Below are 19,987 nucleotides of genomic sequence, written 5' to 3'. Positions count from 1 at the left end.
TGTAGTTACATTCCCTTAATGCATCTATTTTCTGGTCAATAGACATTTAGATTGTTTCAGTTTGTAATTTTACCAAAAAATGCTGCCATGACATTCTTATATATATGGCCTGACAAACATGTATGAGTATGTACACTCAATGGTGGGATTTTTAAGTCTGTGGATCATGACCTATTGGTAGGTAGTAACCAGCATTAAAAACAAGTGGTGGGATTTTTAAATCTGTGGATCATGACCCATTGGTGGGTAGTAACTAGCATTAAAAAAAAGTGGAGTAGAAAACGTCAGTATACATACATATACATATGTGTGTGTGTGTGTATATACTTATACGTGTGTGTATTTATTTTCTGAATTGTGACATAAAATGTATTTCTTACTGCGACCTGTGCCAAAAATGCTTGAGAAGATTGCAGGGTGTGCATCTAGGAATAAAATTGCACACCAAACAGTGTCAGCATTTTCAACTTGACAAGATGATGTTAAATTATTTTTTATAGTGGTTGTACCAATTAAAACCCCACTAGCATTGTATAAGTGTTTCCTTTACTTCCTGATCTTACCAATACTTGGCTTCATGAAAATTTTTTATTTTTTTCAAACTGATAGATATAAAGGAATATCTCCCTATAGTTTCAATTTGCATTTTACTGCTTAAGTATGAGGTTGAGCATCTTTTCATATATTTATTAGCTTTTTGTGGTTCTTTTTCTGTGATGTGAGTATTTATGTGTATTGCACAATTTTATTTTAGGTGCTGGTCTTTTCCTTATTAATTTGGAGTTATCCTTTATGCTTCCCTTCATCTCTAAATATGTTTTTGCTTTGAAGTCTATTTTTTCTGTTATTAATACAACTACATCAAATTTCTTTTGGTTAATAGTTGCATACATGTTTTTCCAACATTTGACTTCAAACCTTTCTGTGTCCATATGTTTAAGGTGAGTCTTTATGTGGCACATATGTTATTTTAAAGTATAGTATATGTTGTATGTATTTTAATATTTACTATACTTATATGCTATATACATTATATATGTGCTATATATACATATACATGATATATATACTATATGTAATTTTTAACATTTAATCTCATAATATTGTTTCTTAAATTATAGAGTTTAGTCTGTACTCACTGATCACTGCAATATTTATATTTATTTCTATTATCATTGTGATTCCTAAAATATTTGCATTTATTTATTTTATCTGTAGATTCATTAAAGTGTATTTTTCTCATTCCATGTTATTCTTTCTACTGGTATTTGTATTATATGCTTTTTTCATTTTCAGTGGTTACCCTGGAAATTATAACATTTATATTTAACTTTGCAAATCAACAGCTGAAAGAAGCTTGGTGTTCTTAAACTCTAAATACCATCTTCCTGGCTGATACATGATTTTTGTCCTTTGTTTTAGACATCTCTCATTGTATAATTCAACAATTTATGTAATCTCATTTTTCTTTATAAATCAATGTTTGTTTAGATTTTTATATATTTTATCAATTTCATTGTTCACCATTTCTTTTTATACCTCAGATCTATTTTACCTCCTCCTGAAATATAGTTTTTAAAAGTTCCTTTAGTGAGAATCTATTGGTGATAAATTATCTGTTTTCATTTTGTTGAAAATTTCTTTATTTCATCCTCATTTGTGAACAGTGATTTCTGTGGATATGTAATTCTAGATTGATAGTATTTTCTTCCAGCACTTTGAGATATATCATTGGTTTCTGGATTTCATCATTGCTGATAAAAATCAACTGTCATGCTAATTGTGATTCTTTTGTAGATTTCCTTTTGCCTTTGTAGCTACTTTTAAGACGTTCCCTTTGTCTGTAGCACTCTATAGTTTCACCATAATGTGTCTAGGGATTTCTTTTCACTTTTCCTGATTGGAAAGGAAGAAAGGAATAAATGTACACCAGCATCTTTGTATGGCCAAGGTCCTTGTTTGTCTTCTTCACCTCTGTATTCTTAGCCTTAGCCCAGGGCCTGACACATAGTAGAAATGAAATAAATATTTGCTGTGTAGGCCGGGCGCAGTGGCTCACACCTGTTATCCTAACACTTTGGGAGGCCGAGGTGGGCGGATCACTTGAGGTCAGGAGTTTGAGACCAACCTGGCCAACATGGTGAAACCCCTTCTCTATTAAAAATACAAAAAATTAAGCCGGGTGTGATGGTGCATGCCTGTAGTCCCAGTTACTCGGGAGGCTGAGGCAGGAGAATCTCTTGAACCTGAGAGGTAGAGGTTGCAGTGAGCTGAGAGCATGCCACTGCACTCCAGCCTGGGTGACAGAGTGAGACTCTGTCTCAGAAAAAAAAAAAAAATCACTGTGTAATTAATAAATGTATAAATAATTTGAATTAGTTTCCTTATGAATAAGAGAAGGGAACTAATATCTTATCTCAGCATGTCTAATAAGCATATCTTATTGCAGATGTCTCCAGTAATTAATACAAAATAAAGGAGCAAAATGAATCTTCTGGTCACTATTCTTTTTTAAGATAAAATTACCTATTTTCCCCTGTAAAACTATAAATAATTTAATTTGACTTTACATTCATATAAGCTTCCATGTGAAGGTTTGAAAAGTCCTAGAGGTTTAGTGTTAAAGAAAACCAGGACCTAGCAAATCCTGAACTGTCAGTAATCATTATTCACAAATAAGTATAGCCCACCATAATTTTAATCAAGCCCATTCTTCAGAGTATGACTTAGAGTACATAAAGTCTATGTCAAGTCTTGTGTTTTTCAAATACTAGATTGATGTGACAGACAGGGATATAAATTTTATAGTGGTTGGCATTTTTATTTTCTTTTGTCTTTTACCCCTTCTGTATTCTTACCACTCTACCCTCAACACACAAACATGCACACACACACACACCCCTCCCCCACAATCACAACCAATCATATGAAATGCTACGTTTGTTATTCCTTGGACTCTATAGGTTTTCACCCTTCCTCAAAGCCTTGTTATAGCTGACAAGTAGGAGTTCTCTTCAGACAATTTTCCCAAATATAAAACATGTGGGATTTCAATACAAATCCTGTCTCTGATATAATACCTTTTTAACTATGTGAGCTTTAGTTTCCTTGTCTGTAAATTGGTAATAGTAATAGATACTTCATGGCTTATAGTGAGAATTAGAGATACCATATATAAAGTGATTAGCTTGTTACTTGGTGACTGATATGCACTCACTAAGTATTAGTTTTTTGTTCTACCAAGCCTTCTGTCTGCCTCCTGACAAGACCTGACACCTGAGAGTGTGACAAAGGCATAATCCCAACAATCTGTTCTGATATTTTCTCTGAAATGACAAATGACTCAAGTATATTATCTGAGTTGAACAAATACAAGATTTATAGTTATTATTCTCCAAGGGTAGCAAGAGGTAATGACTAACAATTCTGGGAAGATCTTATTTGTGTTAGGTGTTGGCAGCTGTAAGCATACGTGGTAAAAGTGATATGGAGGCCCATTTCCTGGAGAGTGTAGACTGGATGTGTCCACTTTCTTCTGTCACACATGAAACTGCTGTCAGTATGCTATCTACTCCATCTCACATCCAAAGAACGATTAAAAAAAAAAATTCGAAGGCCTTGGCATGCCACTATTTAGCGATTTTTAGTCACTGAACTATAGTATTCCCCTTGTTCTTATTTCTTTTTGTGTACCCTTTGCCTCCTGCAGAAGTTAAAAACTCTTCTCTTTTTTTCATAAAACACCAGAGAGTAAATAGCTTAGGCTTTGAGAGCTATGTGGGCTACCGCTGCAACTACTCAGCTTTGCAGTTGTAGCACAAAAGCAGCCAAAGACAGCATATAAACAATTGAGCATGGATATCTTTCAATAAAACTTTATTTATACGATCAATGAATAAAGGACTCCTTATTTAATAAATGGTGCTGGAATAACTGGCTAGCCACATGAAGAAGAATGAAACTAGACCTCTATTTTTCACTATATACAAAAATTAACTCAAGATGGATTGAATATTTAAGTGTAAGACCTCAAACTATACAAATCCTAGAAGAAAACCTAGGAAATACCATTTTGAATATCAACCTTGGCAAATAATTTATTACTAATTCCTCAAAAGTAATTACAATAAAAAAATTGATAAATGAGACCTAATTAATCTAAAAAACTTTTACACCACAAAAGAAACTAACAGAGCAAATAGACAACCCACAGAATGGGAGAAACTATTTGGAAGCTATGCATCCAACAAATGTTTAATATCCATAATCTGTAATAAGTTTAACAAGCAAAAAGCAAATAATCCTATTAAAAAGTAGGCAAAGGACATGAACAGACCTATCTCAAAAGAAGATATACAAGGAGCCAACAAGCATATGAAAAAAAAGTTCATCACTAATCATCAGAGAAATGCAAATCAAAAGCACAGTGAAATACCATCTCACACGAGTCAGATGGTTGTTATTAAAAAGTCAAAAAATTACAGATGCTGGTGAGGTTGTGGAGCAAAGAAAATACTTATACATTGCTGGTGGGAATGTAAATTTATTCAGCCACTGTGGAAAACAGTTTGGAGATTTCTCAAAGAACCAAAACAAAACTATTACACCATTTGACCCAGCACTCCCATTACTGGGTATATACCCAAAGGAGAAAAAAAGTCATCCTACAAAAAAACACATGTATTTGTATATTCACAGCTACACTATTCACAAAAGCAAAGACATAGACTTAACCTAGGTGCCCATCAACAGCAGATTGGATCAAGAAATTGTGGTACATATACAACATGGAATACTGTGCAGCCATAAAAAATAATGAAAGGAGGCCATTATCCTAAGCGAATTAATGCAGGAATAGAAAACCAAATACTGCATGTCCTCACTTATAAGTAGGAGCTAACCACTGGGTACATATGGAGACAAAGATAGCAACAATAGACACTGTGGACTCCTGGTGGTGGGGGCAAGGGTTGAAAAACTACCCATTGGATGCTATGTTCAGTACCTAGGTGACGGGATCATTCATACCCCAACCCTCAGCCTCACACAATATACTCACATAACATATGGATAATCTAGGATAATCTCACTATTTAAGGTCAGCTAATTAGTAACCTAATTCCATCTGTAATGTCTGATCATATCAGTACCTGGATTAGTGTTTGATTGAATAGCCAAGAAACAGGAGACATCTTTCAAATTTAGAATACCACAATTGTCACCTGGATTTCCAACATTGTGATACATAAGTATATAGATCATTTGAAATGTATACAGAAATAACTTAACCTATTCAAGCTTTTGGTTTTGGTAGGTTATATCTTAGATTTGAACATATTCCATAAGCATATTTTATATAGTTACTGTTATGGAGTTTATCCAATAGTCTGGGCTTCTCAATAGGTAATATAGCCACTTGGGAGTAAATCTATGATAGACAAACTATGGTCTGACCTTTCAATGAATACCTTTCTCCAAGGTTAACATTTTCACTTTTTTTCCCAGTAGTGGAATGGTGTTTTATATAGAATTTACCTTTGCCTCATAGATTCCGAAGCAGATTTCAGGATAATTGCTGTGGGGAACAAGGTTGACATATTTTTCTGGAGTGACTTTTCTATTTGGGATCCAGCTATTGATTTTCAAGTCCAATAAGTTGCTGAATCAAATGGATATAATACTCTGGGACTTGAAATGTCTATTTGACTCTCAGTTGCTTTTCCTCAGCCACCATATCAGACATGTCACCAATTCTTACTGATTCTCATTCTCAATGGCCCAAGTGTCTGTGTCTTTCCCTTTACTCCTCACCTCCATGATACCCTGATTTGCATCTTCATCATTTTCTATCTTCTTTATTGTTTAACTTTCTAATTTGCCTGCCTACCTCTGGTTTCTCTCTTCATATATTTATCCAGAGATTATGTGATTCAATCTGAACTTTAGAAAAACTGCTAGAATGACACTCCAGTTCTTTACCTCAGCATTCAAAGATTTGGCCCCAAATCCTACCTTTTAACTCCACTTTTCAATAGAATTCTCCACAAATCCTTTACCTTAGTTACATAGTCCTATTTACTATTTTCAGAACATGCCCCATAGAGGTTTTGGGACAGTAATGCTCACCTAATCAGCTAAAGCCGTTTCTTAATTTTTAATTAGAAATATATGTAGTCTACCGAATGACTTCTACGGCTGTTAAAATCATTGTGATAAGCCTGAAAATGACTTTTATAGCAGCATAACTACTATAGGTTGAATTCCAGGTATTCTAATTCATTCCACAAATATTTCCTGAGTGCCAGTTACCGCTCCTAGAAGTGGTGAACAACACAGCCAAGATCCCTGCCCTCATTTCACTGATAATAATGAGAACTATGAGGATATGAAAAGAAGGGTAATGTGTTAAGATTATGGGAGAATAGTCAGCCATTCATTTGAAAAACATTAATTGAGATCATAGTCTGTGAAATACTTTCTTGTAGGTACTATGGAAAAAAAAGATGAAGCAGACAGAAATCAGTTCTCAGAGCATTTACAACCCAGTAGACGTGAGAGGATAGAAATCATACTGAAGAATGCTATAAGTAGTGGGAGAAGTACAGACAAAAAAGAGGATTATAAGCATTTCAGGAGGGAAGATGGGGGGGTTTCATGTAGCCATTGCAGGTAGGGCTTAAAAGATGGGTGTGGCTCTTCAAGGATCCTTCTTTCCCATCTTTAACACTGAATTTATTACCAAATCCAGGCAAGCAATTCCACCACTTACAATTTGAATTTATTACTCCTCTCTTAGTCTTACCATTGCCCTAGCATGGGTGCCATCATTTGTCTCCTGGACTATTACAATGGCCAATCTGTCTCTTTATCCTACTCTCTCATCAGTCTAACCCACTGTACATGTTATATCAAAGAATCTTTCCAAAACAGAATCTGATCATGACCTCTTTTTCATTCAGAACCTTTACTTGATCTCTATTGTTTGCATTGAAGATCATTTATCCACTAATGCAGTGGTTAAGAACTTGAGCCCCAGGTCAGACTTACTGGGATGGGATCCTGGCTCTCCTACTTACCAACTGTGTGATAGGAGGCACATTATTTTATTGCTCTAAGTCCCAATTTCCTCATCTATAAAATTAGGATAATAGTGTTTACATAAAGTTGCTATGTGGATAAAAATATATGAAGTGTGAACTGCAATTAGCAAGTACCTAGCAGATAGTAAATATTCAATTAATACTGGTTATTATTATCACCATAAAATACTCCAGAGATTGAGATAAACTTTGTAAATAATTAGTTGTTTTCAGTTCATTAGGGATTTTTGAGAGTTAATTATGTGGCTAAATAATTGAATTTCAATGCTCTTCCCTTTTCCCTTGAGCAGGCAGCTAAGGATTATAACTGGTGAGTGGTTTTTTGAAGAAAAGGCAAAACGCTTCAAGCAAGTCAATGTTCTCGGCACTGATGTTGTCCGACAGTCCATTTTAAGACGAAGTCCAGGTAATTAAAGCAAAGATGTGGTTTCACAACTATTTTCATCTTAATTTGGCTAACTAAATAACTTCTCTATGTTATGCAGTTAATCAGCACAAATGAGTTTCCTGAATCCCTTAGGTCGTTTCACAACTTGGTAGCATGAAATCTAAATACGTAATTCATACAAGACAAGAGGAAGTCAGTAGAAAACAAAATTCCCAGTGATTTTCCATATATCTCACCCACCAAGATTTTCAAAGAAACCATTTGTCTCCATCATAGACAGTTCTCTTGCTGAAAGCGCATCCAATATTTTACTGAACACTTAAGAAAGTAACATAAAACAGATGAATGAAATGATTCACATTGTGAAAATAATCCTTGATTTTTCAACAATATTTATTTCCGATTGCTTTTAAATGTTACTTTTTAAATCCAGTGTTTCTCAACCAAGGATTAATAATGTGTACCTTGTCTCCCTCCCTCAAAATGGGAGCATTTGGAAAGGCAAGGGGGACATTTCTGGTTGTCACAATGACTGGTGAGTCAATGGTATTTGGTGGAAAGGAGCCAGAGATGCTAAATGGCTTGAAATGCATAGTCTTACTGAATGAATAGTGGCTTCAAATGAAAATAACACTCTACCTTGACAGTGCTTTTTAGTGTATTCAGACCACAATTCAGTTAAAGATGGAGTAAACCTTGTGATTGGGAGCGTGTTTCTCATACGTGGTGTAGTAAAAGCAGAGCAAACATCTTTCGGCCTGTTTCTAGGCTTATCTCATCTTTCACACAGAGGAGACAAGTGCCCTTGTATTTAAGTCTGGCACATATGGCAAGGAGGTTGGAACTGATTCCAGTGTTACTTCTGGGTGTGGTACTAGCAAGGAAAGGCTTTTGCACATGGGTCACACAGAGAAGATACTACAGAGAGAGTGTGTGGAGTACAGTTAGAATTAGGCAGTCAGCCATGGCCTCTTCTTCCACTCAAACCTCAGTACCTTCCAGAACGTAGGCAGTTCCTAAAGTCACAATGTATAGCACAGATGCCCACCCTCCCAGGAAGTGTGGCTTATATGCCCAGAAATTAGGACATCATTTCTATAACCTCATGCTAGAACTCAGTCTCCAGGGATTTGGAGATCTTAGGAGACCATGTTCCCCTGCTGTAAAAATATCAGCAGAAGGCTGATGCAGTCATCCCTAGAAAGGTTATCTCAGTAAACCTCCCACAGATGAGTCCAGGATCTTTGTCTTCAGTTAACTCTAGAACACTCAAGAAATTAGAAATAACTGTGTGACAGAAAAACTTGGGATGGGAATGGCATTGCCAATTATTATAGACTTCCTTGCCTTGAGCTAATCTGGGAAAGTGAAAGCAGAATATAAATCTGCTCTCATTTCTGGCCATTTTGTATGTCAATTTCTCTTCTGATTGTTAATGAGGAGCTGAAGAAGTACAGAGCCAAGAGCAAACCTGCCAGGATGCAGAAAAGTCAGACACTTCACCTGTTGCTGGGAAGAAGGCCAGCCATGATGGACCCAAGAGAAAGGGGTAAGACAATGTCTTTCGGAGGGAATTTTTGATCTTTATTCCAGACGCCTCTGAAATGAAGACTCCTTAATTTTTCAAGTTTGATGTCACATCAGTGACCCAGAGGAGGTTAGAGACTCAAGCAAAGTAACACTTTCTTATCATTCTCCTCAGGAAATGCAGTTTAAATACTTTTCAACAAGTAAATATAAGTCCTGTCTGACCTAAGCACAGAAGAGTTTTCCTTTCATTTGACATATCCGGTCTTGCACTATATGATTCCCATTACTTATAGGTAGAAAGTTTCATGCCAGGGCCAGTCTGTAAAGAGGTGACAACAGTTTCTGTTGTACAATGTCAATACTTGTCCCCTCCAACCTGTGTGCTGATATATGATTTTATCCAAAATAAAGATTTATTAACTGAGCTTAAAGCATCATATTCCCTATTTAAAATTCAGGCTTCCTTAAGAAAAAAAGTCACATTTGGCCATCACAGTAACTTAGTTCCGTAAATGAATACAGGATATAGATGTCAAGTACTGAGAATAAGAATGGGAGGTACATAAGGAAGCAAGAAGGTTCTTTCAAGGGAGAAAAGTGGATCCCAAAATATAGGCTATAAGGACCAAAAGGAAACTGCATTTTTCAGTTTTTGTTTCTCAGGCAGCTATTGGCCAGTTTTTGTGACTGAAGTAGTGAGAGTTCTAATATGCACCAAGTCATTGTATGGTCCTTTCTGTTTTTTTATTATTACTGAGATGGGGTCTTATTATGTTGCCTGAGCTGGCCTTGAACTCCTGGGCTCAAGCAATCCTCTTGCCTTGGCCTCCCAAGTAGCTGGTACTACAAGTCGTGTGCCACCATGCCTGGCTAACTTTATGGTCCTTTCCAGACAGCATTGTTTCATTCTCTCAGTAGAATACAAAGTGAGACGGCGCTAGTGTTAGAAGCTTTATCTGGCTGTACAAAATGTCTAGGGTTCTTTTAGAATCTTGGGCTGTCAGTGGGAATACAATCTAAATTTCATCTAACTCAAGCACTCATGACAAACCACGTTTTCATTGATGAGCAGAGATGAGTTGGAAAGATAGCCTAGAGTATCCTATGTATTCTATCCTATGTATTGACCCTTCCTACCATCTTGAATTCATTTATCACTCTTTGGGTCACCCACAATGCTTTGTGCTTTTGCACCACCAATCATATTGCACTCTGACACCCCCTCAACACACACACACACATACACACACTTAATTGTAAGCTCCTTTAGTGGTAGACCAATGGTTTCTTTGCTTCTGTGTTGCAGTATCTAGCATGGCACCTGACTCATCAAAAACAATCAATGGCTTGATTGAATAAGTAACTCAGAGCCCACAAATGCCTCTAGGAGTTGTCATTTGCAGACCCCAGCTCAGGCATCATAGAGTAGGTTACAGAATAGTGGACTTGGAGATGGGAGATAGTAACTAACTCACCAGCACAATCAATTATGCAAATTCTGAATCATTCAAACCATTATAGCACTGGGTTGAGCCTTAAGTTCTGATTGTTCTCAGTCATCAAGGGATATAACATCTAGTTAGGGAGAAAAGGTACACACCTGAAAAGTTACTAAATATAAAAGAATTGCAGGAAAATTTAAGATGGCAACGTGAGCTTCCTAAAAGCCTTTCTAAAGCAGAGGAGGGTGTTCACTACAGAGATATCCTAAGGTAATAAATTACTGAGTACATATAAATAAGTGGGTAGGTAATAAATGCCAGCTGAGTATAGGAGCCATCCAGAAAGACATCAAATTGTACATGAGACTTGAGGAGGAGATAAATGGGGTTCAGGATCGCAAAACGGAGGAAGAGTGACTCCAGGCAGAGGAGATACCTTAAGTAGAGGATATGCATGAGGTGGTTCTCAGAGCAGCATACCTTGACATTATATTAAGTGCTATTCTCACCAAAGAAAAATGTAATTTTCCAGTAGATTGAAGCTTCAGATGCTTTGACAATGACACTATTCCAGGAGTCTTTGAAACAGAGACAACATGATAGATTCTATTAAAATTGTGCCAGTGCCTTTGGAATCCATTTTTTTCTCTAGAAAACTGTAGAATGTAAATGAAGTGTATCTCCCAATGCCATTACAAAAAGGAATACAGCCTTCATTTTGTTATTAAAGTACATTTGGAAACACCCATGTTTTGGGCACACGGTATCCTGGATCAGGACTTTAAGTTCCTAAAAGCCTGTTTTTGCTTAAATCCCAAATAATTTAGTGAAATGGGAATCTAATCAGATTTTATCCAACATAAGGCACAAGAATAAATGTCATGGAAGATAATAAAGGTGGTTTCCACTACATGAGTTTAGTCATTCGTTCCACAAGAGTTGGTTGGATTCTAGTATGTACCAGGCATCATTCTAGACTCAGGAAATCTGTCAAGGAGCAAGAAAGGCAGAGTCGCTGCTCTCATGGAGCTGCAGTATAATAAGTAGTTACCTCAGTTTGTCCAAGAGGATCATCCCGGTTCCCCTCTCTGAGCAAAGCGAGTTCAAGCTCTCTATTCTCACTGTTCCTACAAACAGACCCAGCTCAAGGAATGCATCTCCCTTCTCAGGTGACAGTGCTGAGTTCTCAGAGTAGGCAGTCTTTTGCTTAGTAGTGACCGACCAGCAAGTGGTATGGTCTTGAGAGAATGGTGTAACTTTCTCCATTATCACCCTTGATACTGTATTGCAGAGGCACTGGGAACTCTCCCCATCCTCTCAGCCCTAAGGCTGCTTTATTGAAGAATCCTGTATTATTAAAAGTCCTAGAAATTGTATTCTTGAAATGATATTTTTAAATGCTTTCTTTCTTATCTAATTTTAAATACCTATATATAATTTCAGATTTCTTCTTAGCAAGTTCAGATCAGCAACCAGAGGAGAAATCATAACTCCCAAAACTCAAAGTGGGCGGAGCTATAGCTTGGATTTAGACGGTCAACATTTTAGGAGTTTAAAGTCAGCTCCTGGTTCAGACAGGTAAGAGTCATACAGATTGAGCAATGAAGCAGATTGAGCAACCTGAAGATAAGGTTGATATACTCCCATTCATAGGGGGATTTTAGGTGTCTGTGAAATATTACCACTTGGAGAACTCCTAACACATAATATGAAAATTCAGGAAGATATGTTTTAGTTGATATGGAAAGCACGCACCCTACTTCTAGAATTATAGCTATTGGAATTGCTTATGTCACCTGCAGGGATGAAACTTTATGTTCTGGCACTTGAGGCTGCAGTTCAAATGGAAATGTATGGGGCAGGTAAATGTTTTTCATTGACTTCTTGAGCTTTTTCTATTTAAGCTTCGGAAAAAAAGACACCTCTGAGTGCCAAATACATTCCTTGCAGCTTTTTAAAAATTATTAATAATTTTACATTTGAATTGCGTCAGAGACTTTTTCATAAATTTCGCTTCCTTTCTAGTTCCACCTCTTCTGACTGGAGGAGGTTGTCAGTGGAGCCAAGTGAGAATGCCTTATCCACAGATCTATCACTTGTCAAGAAAAATAATGAGAAACACAAAGGATAGCCAAGAGCATAGTCATTTTATATCAGGCGTGATTTTCTGTGTCCTATTGGAGCATAGTCAAGACCTATTTTCATGATTAGTGTATTATCGAAGCTAGCAATGAGAAAAAAAATATCCACCCTCATATTTCACTGGTTTGTCCAACTGTTAACTCCCTTTCATTTGCTTGGATCTGGGGTAATTCTGCTAAGCCAGATAGTACACCTGGCAGATTTTGCTTTTCTCCTTAGGTTAGGAAGAATGCAAGCAGAATTGCATTCTTTCCTGTAATCCGTTTTAGAATGCAGACCAAAAAATTTCCTTAGAGGGGACACTATTTTGACTATTGGGTTATTTTTTCATGGTGACTCTCCATAGCTGTTTCTTTTGTCCCTATAACAGTCCTTTCAGCAAGCGTTACTTTATGTAAAACTATACAGAAAAAAAATTACAAGGAAGCATAAAGTCATTTGTCACCCATTATCAAAATATTAGCACTGTATTCAGTATTTCCCAAACTTTCAAGAATGCTGATATATTCCCTTTTATGATTACAAACTGTTAAGCTATGGTTGCCTTTATCCTTGAAATAGTTTCATTTGTCTTCCCTTGGGGTAGTTTCATGTTGTGTCCCACAAAAACTTTCTATAAAAATCTCATTTTGGCTGGGCACAGTGGCTTACATCTATAATCCCAATGCTTTAGAAGGCTAAGGCAGGAAGATTGCTTGAGCCCAGGAGTTTGAGGTTACAGTGAGCTATGATAATGCCACTGCACTCCAGCATGGGTGACTGAGCAAGATCTTGTCTCTAAAATATAATAATAAATAAATCTCATTTTTGTTTTTCATAGTTGGACTCCTGACTCTGAGATAGTAGTGGTCAAAATTATTTAGAGACAGTAAGCAACTAATTTGGTGTTCTTTTTGCTCAGCCTCCTGGGACTCCATGGATGAGCCACCTTGGCTAACACTTGAGGCTAGTATTTAAGAAAAACAATATATACGAAAAGACGAAAGACAACGTTCCTTGTTAAAGAAAAAAAAAAGGCTGCCACCCTAGCAAAATTAGATCGTGCTATTTTAAGTTATATGTCTTACAGTTACTCAACAAGAATAATAAGGGGCATGCTCTCCAGTATCAGTGCTTATACCTTAATGGAATCTGTCTGCCTGGGTTTACATTTTGTGTCTTACCTACTGGTAGGTATAAATAACCAAAACTATAAAGCCATATGGACATGCATCACCAAATCCTGGTATATTGACCCAGGAGCATCTTGTTCTTGTTGTAAGCTGAAAGGAATTCCCTAAGTAGACTTTATCTTAAATTGTAAATACCTGAAATGGCTTACACATACTCAGAACATTGTAGTCAGGAGTGCTTTGGCTTAAGCATGCTAAGAACAATGTTTTCCCATGAAGAAAGTGAGTAAAGATGCTCGGGAGATCAATAGAGCAAAATGTCCTTTCCCTTGAACGTGCATTTATCACAATGATGACTCATTAATGAACTGCCACAGTGAGATGAGTTCCATTATTTCAAAATGAGTCCTTAGAAAATTGAGGCAGGAGGTAGCCCATCTTTTCTTAACTCCCATCATCTAAAGAGACTGTAAGATCCCAGTCTCTTTGGTCTATTGCCTGACCCAGCTTGCTAATAATTCCCCTTTCTCCTTTACAATGCATATTTTTTCATGGATCATTGATCTTTTCCTGGAGCAGCTGGGCTTCGGCATTCCTTTTTAAAGCTCACATCATATAACAGTGTAAATGATGTTTTATCAGATGTCCAGTTGGCTTTATTTCTTTTCAGTAGTTTCAAAAAAGGGGAAAGTATGAATAGATTAAAGAAGCCCTAGCAGCCTCTCAGAAGAGCTTGTCAAATGGATGTTCACCAGTTGCTAGGGACCTGACACATGAGACAAAGAATATTTTTAGGAAAATAAATGTAAGCTCTAGTTAATAAACAGAATATTATTCAAGGTAGTGATTTTTAATCCCTACAAAGTTGTGATGAGCTGTCACTGTGGTATGATTTACAAGCTCTCTAACTTAAGTCATGCTCTCCCAGAAACAGACGCCTAGGCAAGAATTTATAAGCAAGTGATTTATTATTAATCAAGTGATTCCAAGAGAAATCAGGAAGGGAGTAGGAGAGACAGAATAGAGAAGAGGAAGAAGCTAAACAATAGTGCTAGCTCCAGTGAGGTCTGAGGACTCAGCCTGATCCTGTAGGAGACTCTAGAGCATAAACTATATCCCTGAACTTTCTCTACGTTGAGGAGCTGGACCATTGCACTCCTATACCAGTCAGTCATTGACCATGGCCTCCCTTGAATAGAGTCTCTAGACTTAGCAAATGAAGGTACAGGATGCCCAGGTATATATAGTTGAGACTAACAACTATTTTTTAGTGGAAGTATGTTTCATGCAATATTTGGGACATCCTTATACTTAAAAATTATTTTTTATCTGAAATTCAAGTTTAACTGCGAATTCTGTATTTTATCTCACTACTCTTCTGTAGGGGTGAGGGGGAGACAAACTCCAGTGCATTTCTTGGCGTCTAGCTCCAGTGCTAAAGGGAATGTCTCTGAAGGTGGCAAGTGACATCCATTAGTAGAAAAGAACTCAGGAGCTAGGGAGGAGCATGCACAGCTGGTAAAAGGAATCTGAGGGAGATACCAACAATGTTATCTTAAAAAAAAAAAAAACAAAGGAAAAGTAGAACTTTGAGCCTAAAATGTATTTTGTTCAGTAAAAATGGAGGAAGAATGATGCTGTTTCTCAGTAGCCTTTCTATCATGTCACTGGAGAATATGGCAATATTTACATGGACTGTGAACAGATGGTGAGACCTTGTTCGGTCTCGTAACCAACTAGGTTCTCATCTTTCTGCCCTCCCACTCCTCTGCCCCACGCACACCAGTTTCATCCAGTTATTCCCAGTTGCTCTCCAGGGAGTCTGGGACTGATGGTCAGTCTCTGTGAAGCTTCATAAGCTGCTTTGCTTTGGCTGTGATCCACCAAAAGCAGAGACCACACCATTCAAACCAGCCCTTAACTAGTTCTCATCCTCATTTCAAGCACTGCCCCTCTCTCTTTCTCTCTCTGTCCAGGAAATATGGCACTTCTGGTACTATCATGAATTTGAAGAATCATCCATTCCTCATATCTATTATTTTGGTAAAGTGAGTTTATTAAACCCGTTCTATCACTAAATGATACCTTCTTTTTCATCAGAAATAAAATTATTCTCCTGTCCTAAATGTAATTTTCATTGACATCTTTGCAATTAAGGTGCCAATTAGGTGGCAACCTCTTACTAGAAATTTGAATATAGCAAGGCGGGAGCGTTTAACTCTGAGTCAGGACCACATCCACAAAGTCAACAATGGTCTGTTTTGCATATTAGATAAAATACTACATACCTAGTTGCTAATGCTAATAGCCAACTCCATTCCTTACCAGGCTTAAAGAACGTTCAAATGTACAGCATATCTCTGAAAGTATGTTCATTTCATTCTATAATGATCGTTTGGTGACTCAACAGGATAAAGGCTGTGAGCATTGTCCTCCAAAGGAAAATTACTTTCACCTCTTTCCTGTGCCTTTCCCTCCTTTGTCACTGCTAATTCCTTTTTTTTCCATTTTAATCTCCTTTGGGTAAGCTCAGCCTTCCTTATGGGGAGTGAGGGGTGCGCAATCAGAGCCACAAGCTGTAGCAAATGCTAACAGCCTAAAGCAATTTGCAAAACCATGGTGGCCCCAGAAAAGTGAATTTTAATTCCAGGGAGCAACTGACACATGATAAAACAGGAGGGGAAACATGAATTCACCAGAGTATTTTGTTATACTGTGACCATATCAGTGGGAGATACACAGTCTGAAGTTGCAAAAAAAAAAAAGAACTTTAGCTAGAAACTTCTATTTAGAACTCAAAGCCATCCTTTTCTAAACTCATCCTTTGCCCACCATATGCACCAATATACACTTGATTTGGGTTCCTTTGAAAGAAAATCCTGACATAAGGATTCAAGAGTGAGTAATATGTTCAGGATGTGGTCTAGGGAAACAGAGATAGGAGAGTGGGGAAATGAGCCAGGGAAGGGAAGGCAGGCAAAAAGGATGTATCATTAATTAAGCCAGTTGCTATTGTGGGCAACTAGAGCTCCATCTCACTGGCCAATTCTAGAAAACAGTGCTGAACATACATCAGAGTTATCCAGTCAAGAGATAGGGAATCTGGGGTATTTTCACAGCAACTGTTCAAAATTTATTGAGGGCTGCTTCTAGGGCACTAACTCTCTGGCACTTCCAACTTGCCCTGTTCACAGGGACTCCATGCTCCCATGATTCAAAAAACTACTCAGGCAGGGAGTTCTGGGTATTCCCAATAACCAAGATTCTGTGGGTAGAGGTGAGTGCTGAGGGCAAATGGGCAGGGACACTGACAGAGTCTGCTACAACCTCCCTCCCAAACTCCTCTCAGACCTCCTTCAAACATGCAGTTTGTCAGACCATTGTTCAGCCCCTGATTTCTGTTTACTTTATATTACGTGTGACTTTCCTCACTATAATGTGAATAATGTGAGAAGGTATGGAGGCTCAGTAATTCAGCCACACCTATGCTTAATTCCTGTGATCAAATGATTGTAAACCTGAAGCCTCCTCCTTGCTGTTTTGTCTGTTTCTCCAATTGTTTCCCATGGATGCACTGTCTTGGCATGCTCTATTTCTGTGAACTAAATCTAACACATCCCCCTCCTCCAAATTAGTAAATTGCCCTTTTACTCACTGCTATCTAAATATGTATTATGTGACATGTTACGTTTCTCAGAGTAGCTAAGATACAATAGATGGCCTTTCTTCTACAAATCATTGAGGAGCAGAGATATATGACTTGGTCATCTATGTATTCTATTCATACAAATGAATTCAACACACAGCTCTGCCAACATTATTGACGTAGTACTATATATGCCAGATGGTAAATGTGGAAGTTCTTAGACAGTAATACTGTTCCACCCTTTTATGAGCTTCCAATTTAGCAGGAAGGCTGGGATAACTAAACAAATAATTTAAATACAATATAGTAATACAATTTTAAAAATATGTTCTACGTGCTATGAGAAAACCAAAGATAAGCATTTATCCTTCCAAAGGATTCAGGTAAGCTTCATTGAAATGATCCTTAAGCAGTTTTTAAGAAATGAGGAGGACTCGGCCAGGTAAAGAAAGATAGGAAGAGCATTCTATGCAGAGGAAATAAAAAGTACAAAGGAAAATAGACATAAAGCAGACTGCGTGTGCTGAAAAGAAACTGTTCAGAGTTTCTAGAGTATAAAAATTGAAGTATGGTGTACAAGAGATGAGGAGATGGAGAGGTAATTTGGACCAGGATGTAGATGACTTTCGATGCCTTAATACCTATCTTCTTATATGCAATATAACATCCTACTCAGAACAAGCGATTGGCAATTCTGAACTACTAAGTATAGAGTAAGTATTTGTTCCATTTAGTTACTGAAAAGTGAAGTTCTGTTAAGCACTTCATTTTTCGTGTGTCTATGGGGAAAGACACACGGGGGCTTTCTTCTTGCCCCCGACTTCTAATTGACCCAAGGCTTTTCATGGCTGCTGGCCTCTCTCCTCAAAACGGCTTCTGGTCATTATTTAGAAATAAGAAATTAGATCAGGATTTCAATGAGATGCTAAAAAACAAAAATATTATCACATGGAGAGTACCACCTGTTCTTAAGATCTATTTCTTCATACCCAGCTGGAGTCCCTTCCTCATGGTAACTGTCTCCTCCGTTTTAGAGGGAGTTTTCTTTTTTTTTTTTTTTTTTTTTTTTTAGAATAGTCTCTTTTTTTTTTTAAATTTATTTATTATTATTAAACTTCAAGTTGTAGGGTACATGTGCACAACGTGCAGGTTTGCTACATATGTATACTTGTGCCATGTTGGTGTGCTGCACCCATCAACTCGTCATTTACATCAGGTATAACTCCCAATGCAATCCCTCCCCCCTCCCCCCTCCCCATGATAGGCCCCGGTGTGTGATGTTCCCCTTCCCGAGTCCAAGTGATCTCATTGTTCAGTTCCCACCTACGAGTGAGAACATGCGGTGTTTGGTTTTCTGTTCTTGTGATAGTTTGCTAAGAATGATGGTTTCCAGCTGCATCCATGTCCCTACAAAGGACACAAACTCATCCTTTTTTATGGCTGCATAGTATTCCATGGTGTATATGTGCCACATTTTCTTAATCCAATCTGTCACTGATGGACATTTGGGTTGATTCCAAGTCTTTGCTATTGTGAATAGTGCTGCAATAAACATACGTGTGCATGTGTCCTTATAGCAGCATAATTTATAATCCTTTGGGTATATACCCAGTAATGGGATGGCTGGGTCATATGGTACATCTAGTTCTAGATCCTTGAGGAATCGCCATACTGTTTTCCATAATGGTTGAACTAGTTTACAATCCCACCAACAGTGTAAAAGTGTTCCTATTTCTCCACATCCTCTCCAGCACCTGTTGTTTCCTGACTTTTGAATGATCGCCATTCTAACTGGTGTGAGATGGTATCTCATTGTGGTTTTGATTTGCATTTCTCTGATGGCCAGTGATGATGAGCATTTTTTCATGTGTCTGTTGGCTGTATGAATGTCTTCTTTTGAGAAATGTCTGTTCATATCCTTTGCCCACTTTTGGATGGGGTTGTTTGTTTTTTTCTTGTAAATTTGTTTGAGTTCTTTGTAGGTTCTGGATATTAGCCCTTTGTCAGATGAGTAGATTGCAAAAATTTTCTCCCATTCTGTAGGTTGCCTGCTCACTCTGATGGTAGTTTCTTTTGCTGTGCAGAAGCTCTTTAGTTTGATGAGATCCCATTTGTCAATTTTGGCTTTTGCTGCCGTTGCTTTTGGTGTTTTAGACATGAAGTCTTTGCCCATGCCTATGTCCTGAATGGTACTACCTAGGTTTTCCTCTAGGATTTTTATGGTATTAGGTCTAACATTTAAGTCTCTAATCCATCTTGAATTAATTTTCGTATAAGGAGTAAGGAAAGGATCCAGTTTCAGCTTTCTACTTATGGCTAGCCAGTTTTCCCAGCACCATTTATTAAATAGGGAATCCTTTCCCCATTTCTTGTTTCTCTCAGGTTTGTCAAAGATCAGATGGCTGTAGATGTGTGGTATTATTTCTGAGGACTCTGTTCTGTTCCATTGGTCTATATCTCTGTTTTGGTACCAGTACCATGCTGTTTTGGTTACTGTAGCCTTGTAGTATAGTTTGAAGTCAGGTAGCGTGATGCCTCCAGCTTTGTTCTTTTGACTTAGGATTGTCTTGGAGATGCGGGCTCTTTTTTTGTTCCATATGAACTTTAAAGCAGTTTTTTCCAATTCT

General features: G+C 37.5%; 2 protein-coding genes across 5 annotated transcripts in view; one reads left to right on the top strand and one right to left on the bottom strand.

Moving 5' to 3' along the window:
* SRPX (sushi repeat containing protein X-linked) overlaps positions 1 to 19,987 on the bottom strand; it is a 178,416-nt gene that overhangs the window by 17,193 nt on the left and 141,236 nt on the right. The gene's annotated exons all lie outside the window — the stretch shown is intronic.
* Positions 1 to 19,987, top strand: part of SYTL5 (synaptotagmin like 5) — a 231,550-nt gene that overhangs the window by 165,840 nt on the left and 45,723 nt on the right. For 3 of the 4 annotated variants that reach the window (XM_073013807.1, XM_073013810.1, XM_073013808.1), the window contains exons 4-6: positions 7,391 to 7,506; positions 8,929 to 9,037; positions 11,904 to 12,038. In XM_073013807.1, coding sequence (XP_072869908.1) covers positions 7,391 to 7,506; positions 8,929 to 9,037; positions 11,904 to 12,038 — 360 coding nt within the window. The remainder of the gene's footprint in view (positions 1 to 7,390; positions 7,507 to 8,928; positions 9,038 to 11,903; positions 12,039 to 19,987) is intronic. The other variant, XM_073013809.1, reaches the window with a different exon arrangement.

The sequence above is a fragment of the Chlorocebus sabaeus genome, chromosome X (assembly GCF_047675955.1).
Source record: "Chlorocebus sabaeus isolate Y175 chromosome X, mChlSab1.0.hap1, whole genome shotgun sequence".
Taxonomy (NCBI): domain Eukaryota; kingdom Metazoa; phylum Chordata; class Mammalia; order Primates; family Cercopithecidae; genus Chlorocebus; species Chlorocebus sabaeus.
The sequence above is the reverse complement of the archived record's forward strand: the minus strand, read 5'-3'. Positions and strand labels throughout refer to the sequence as shown.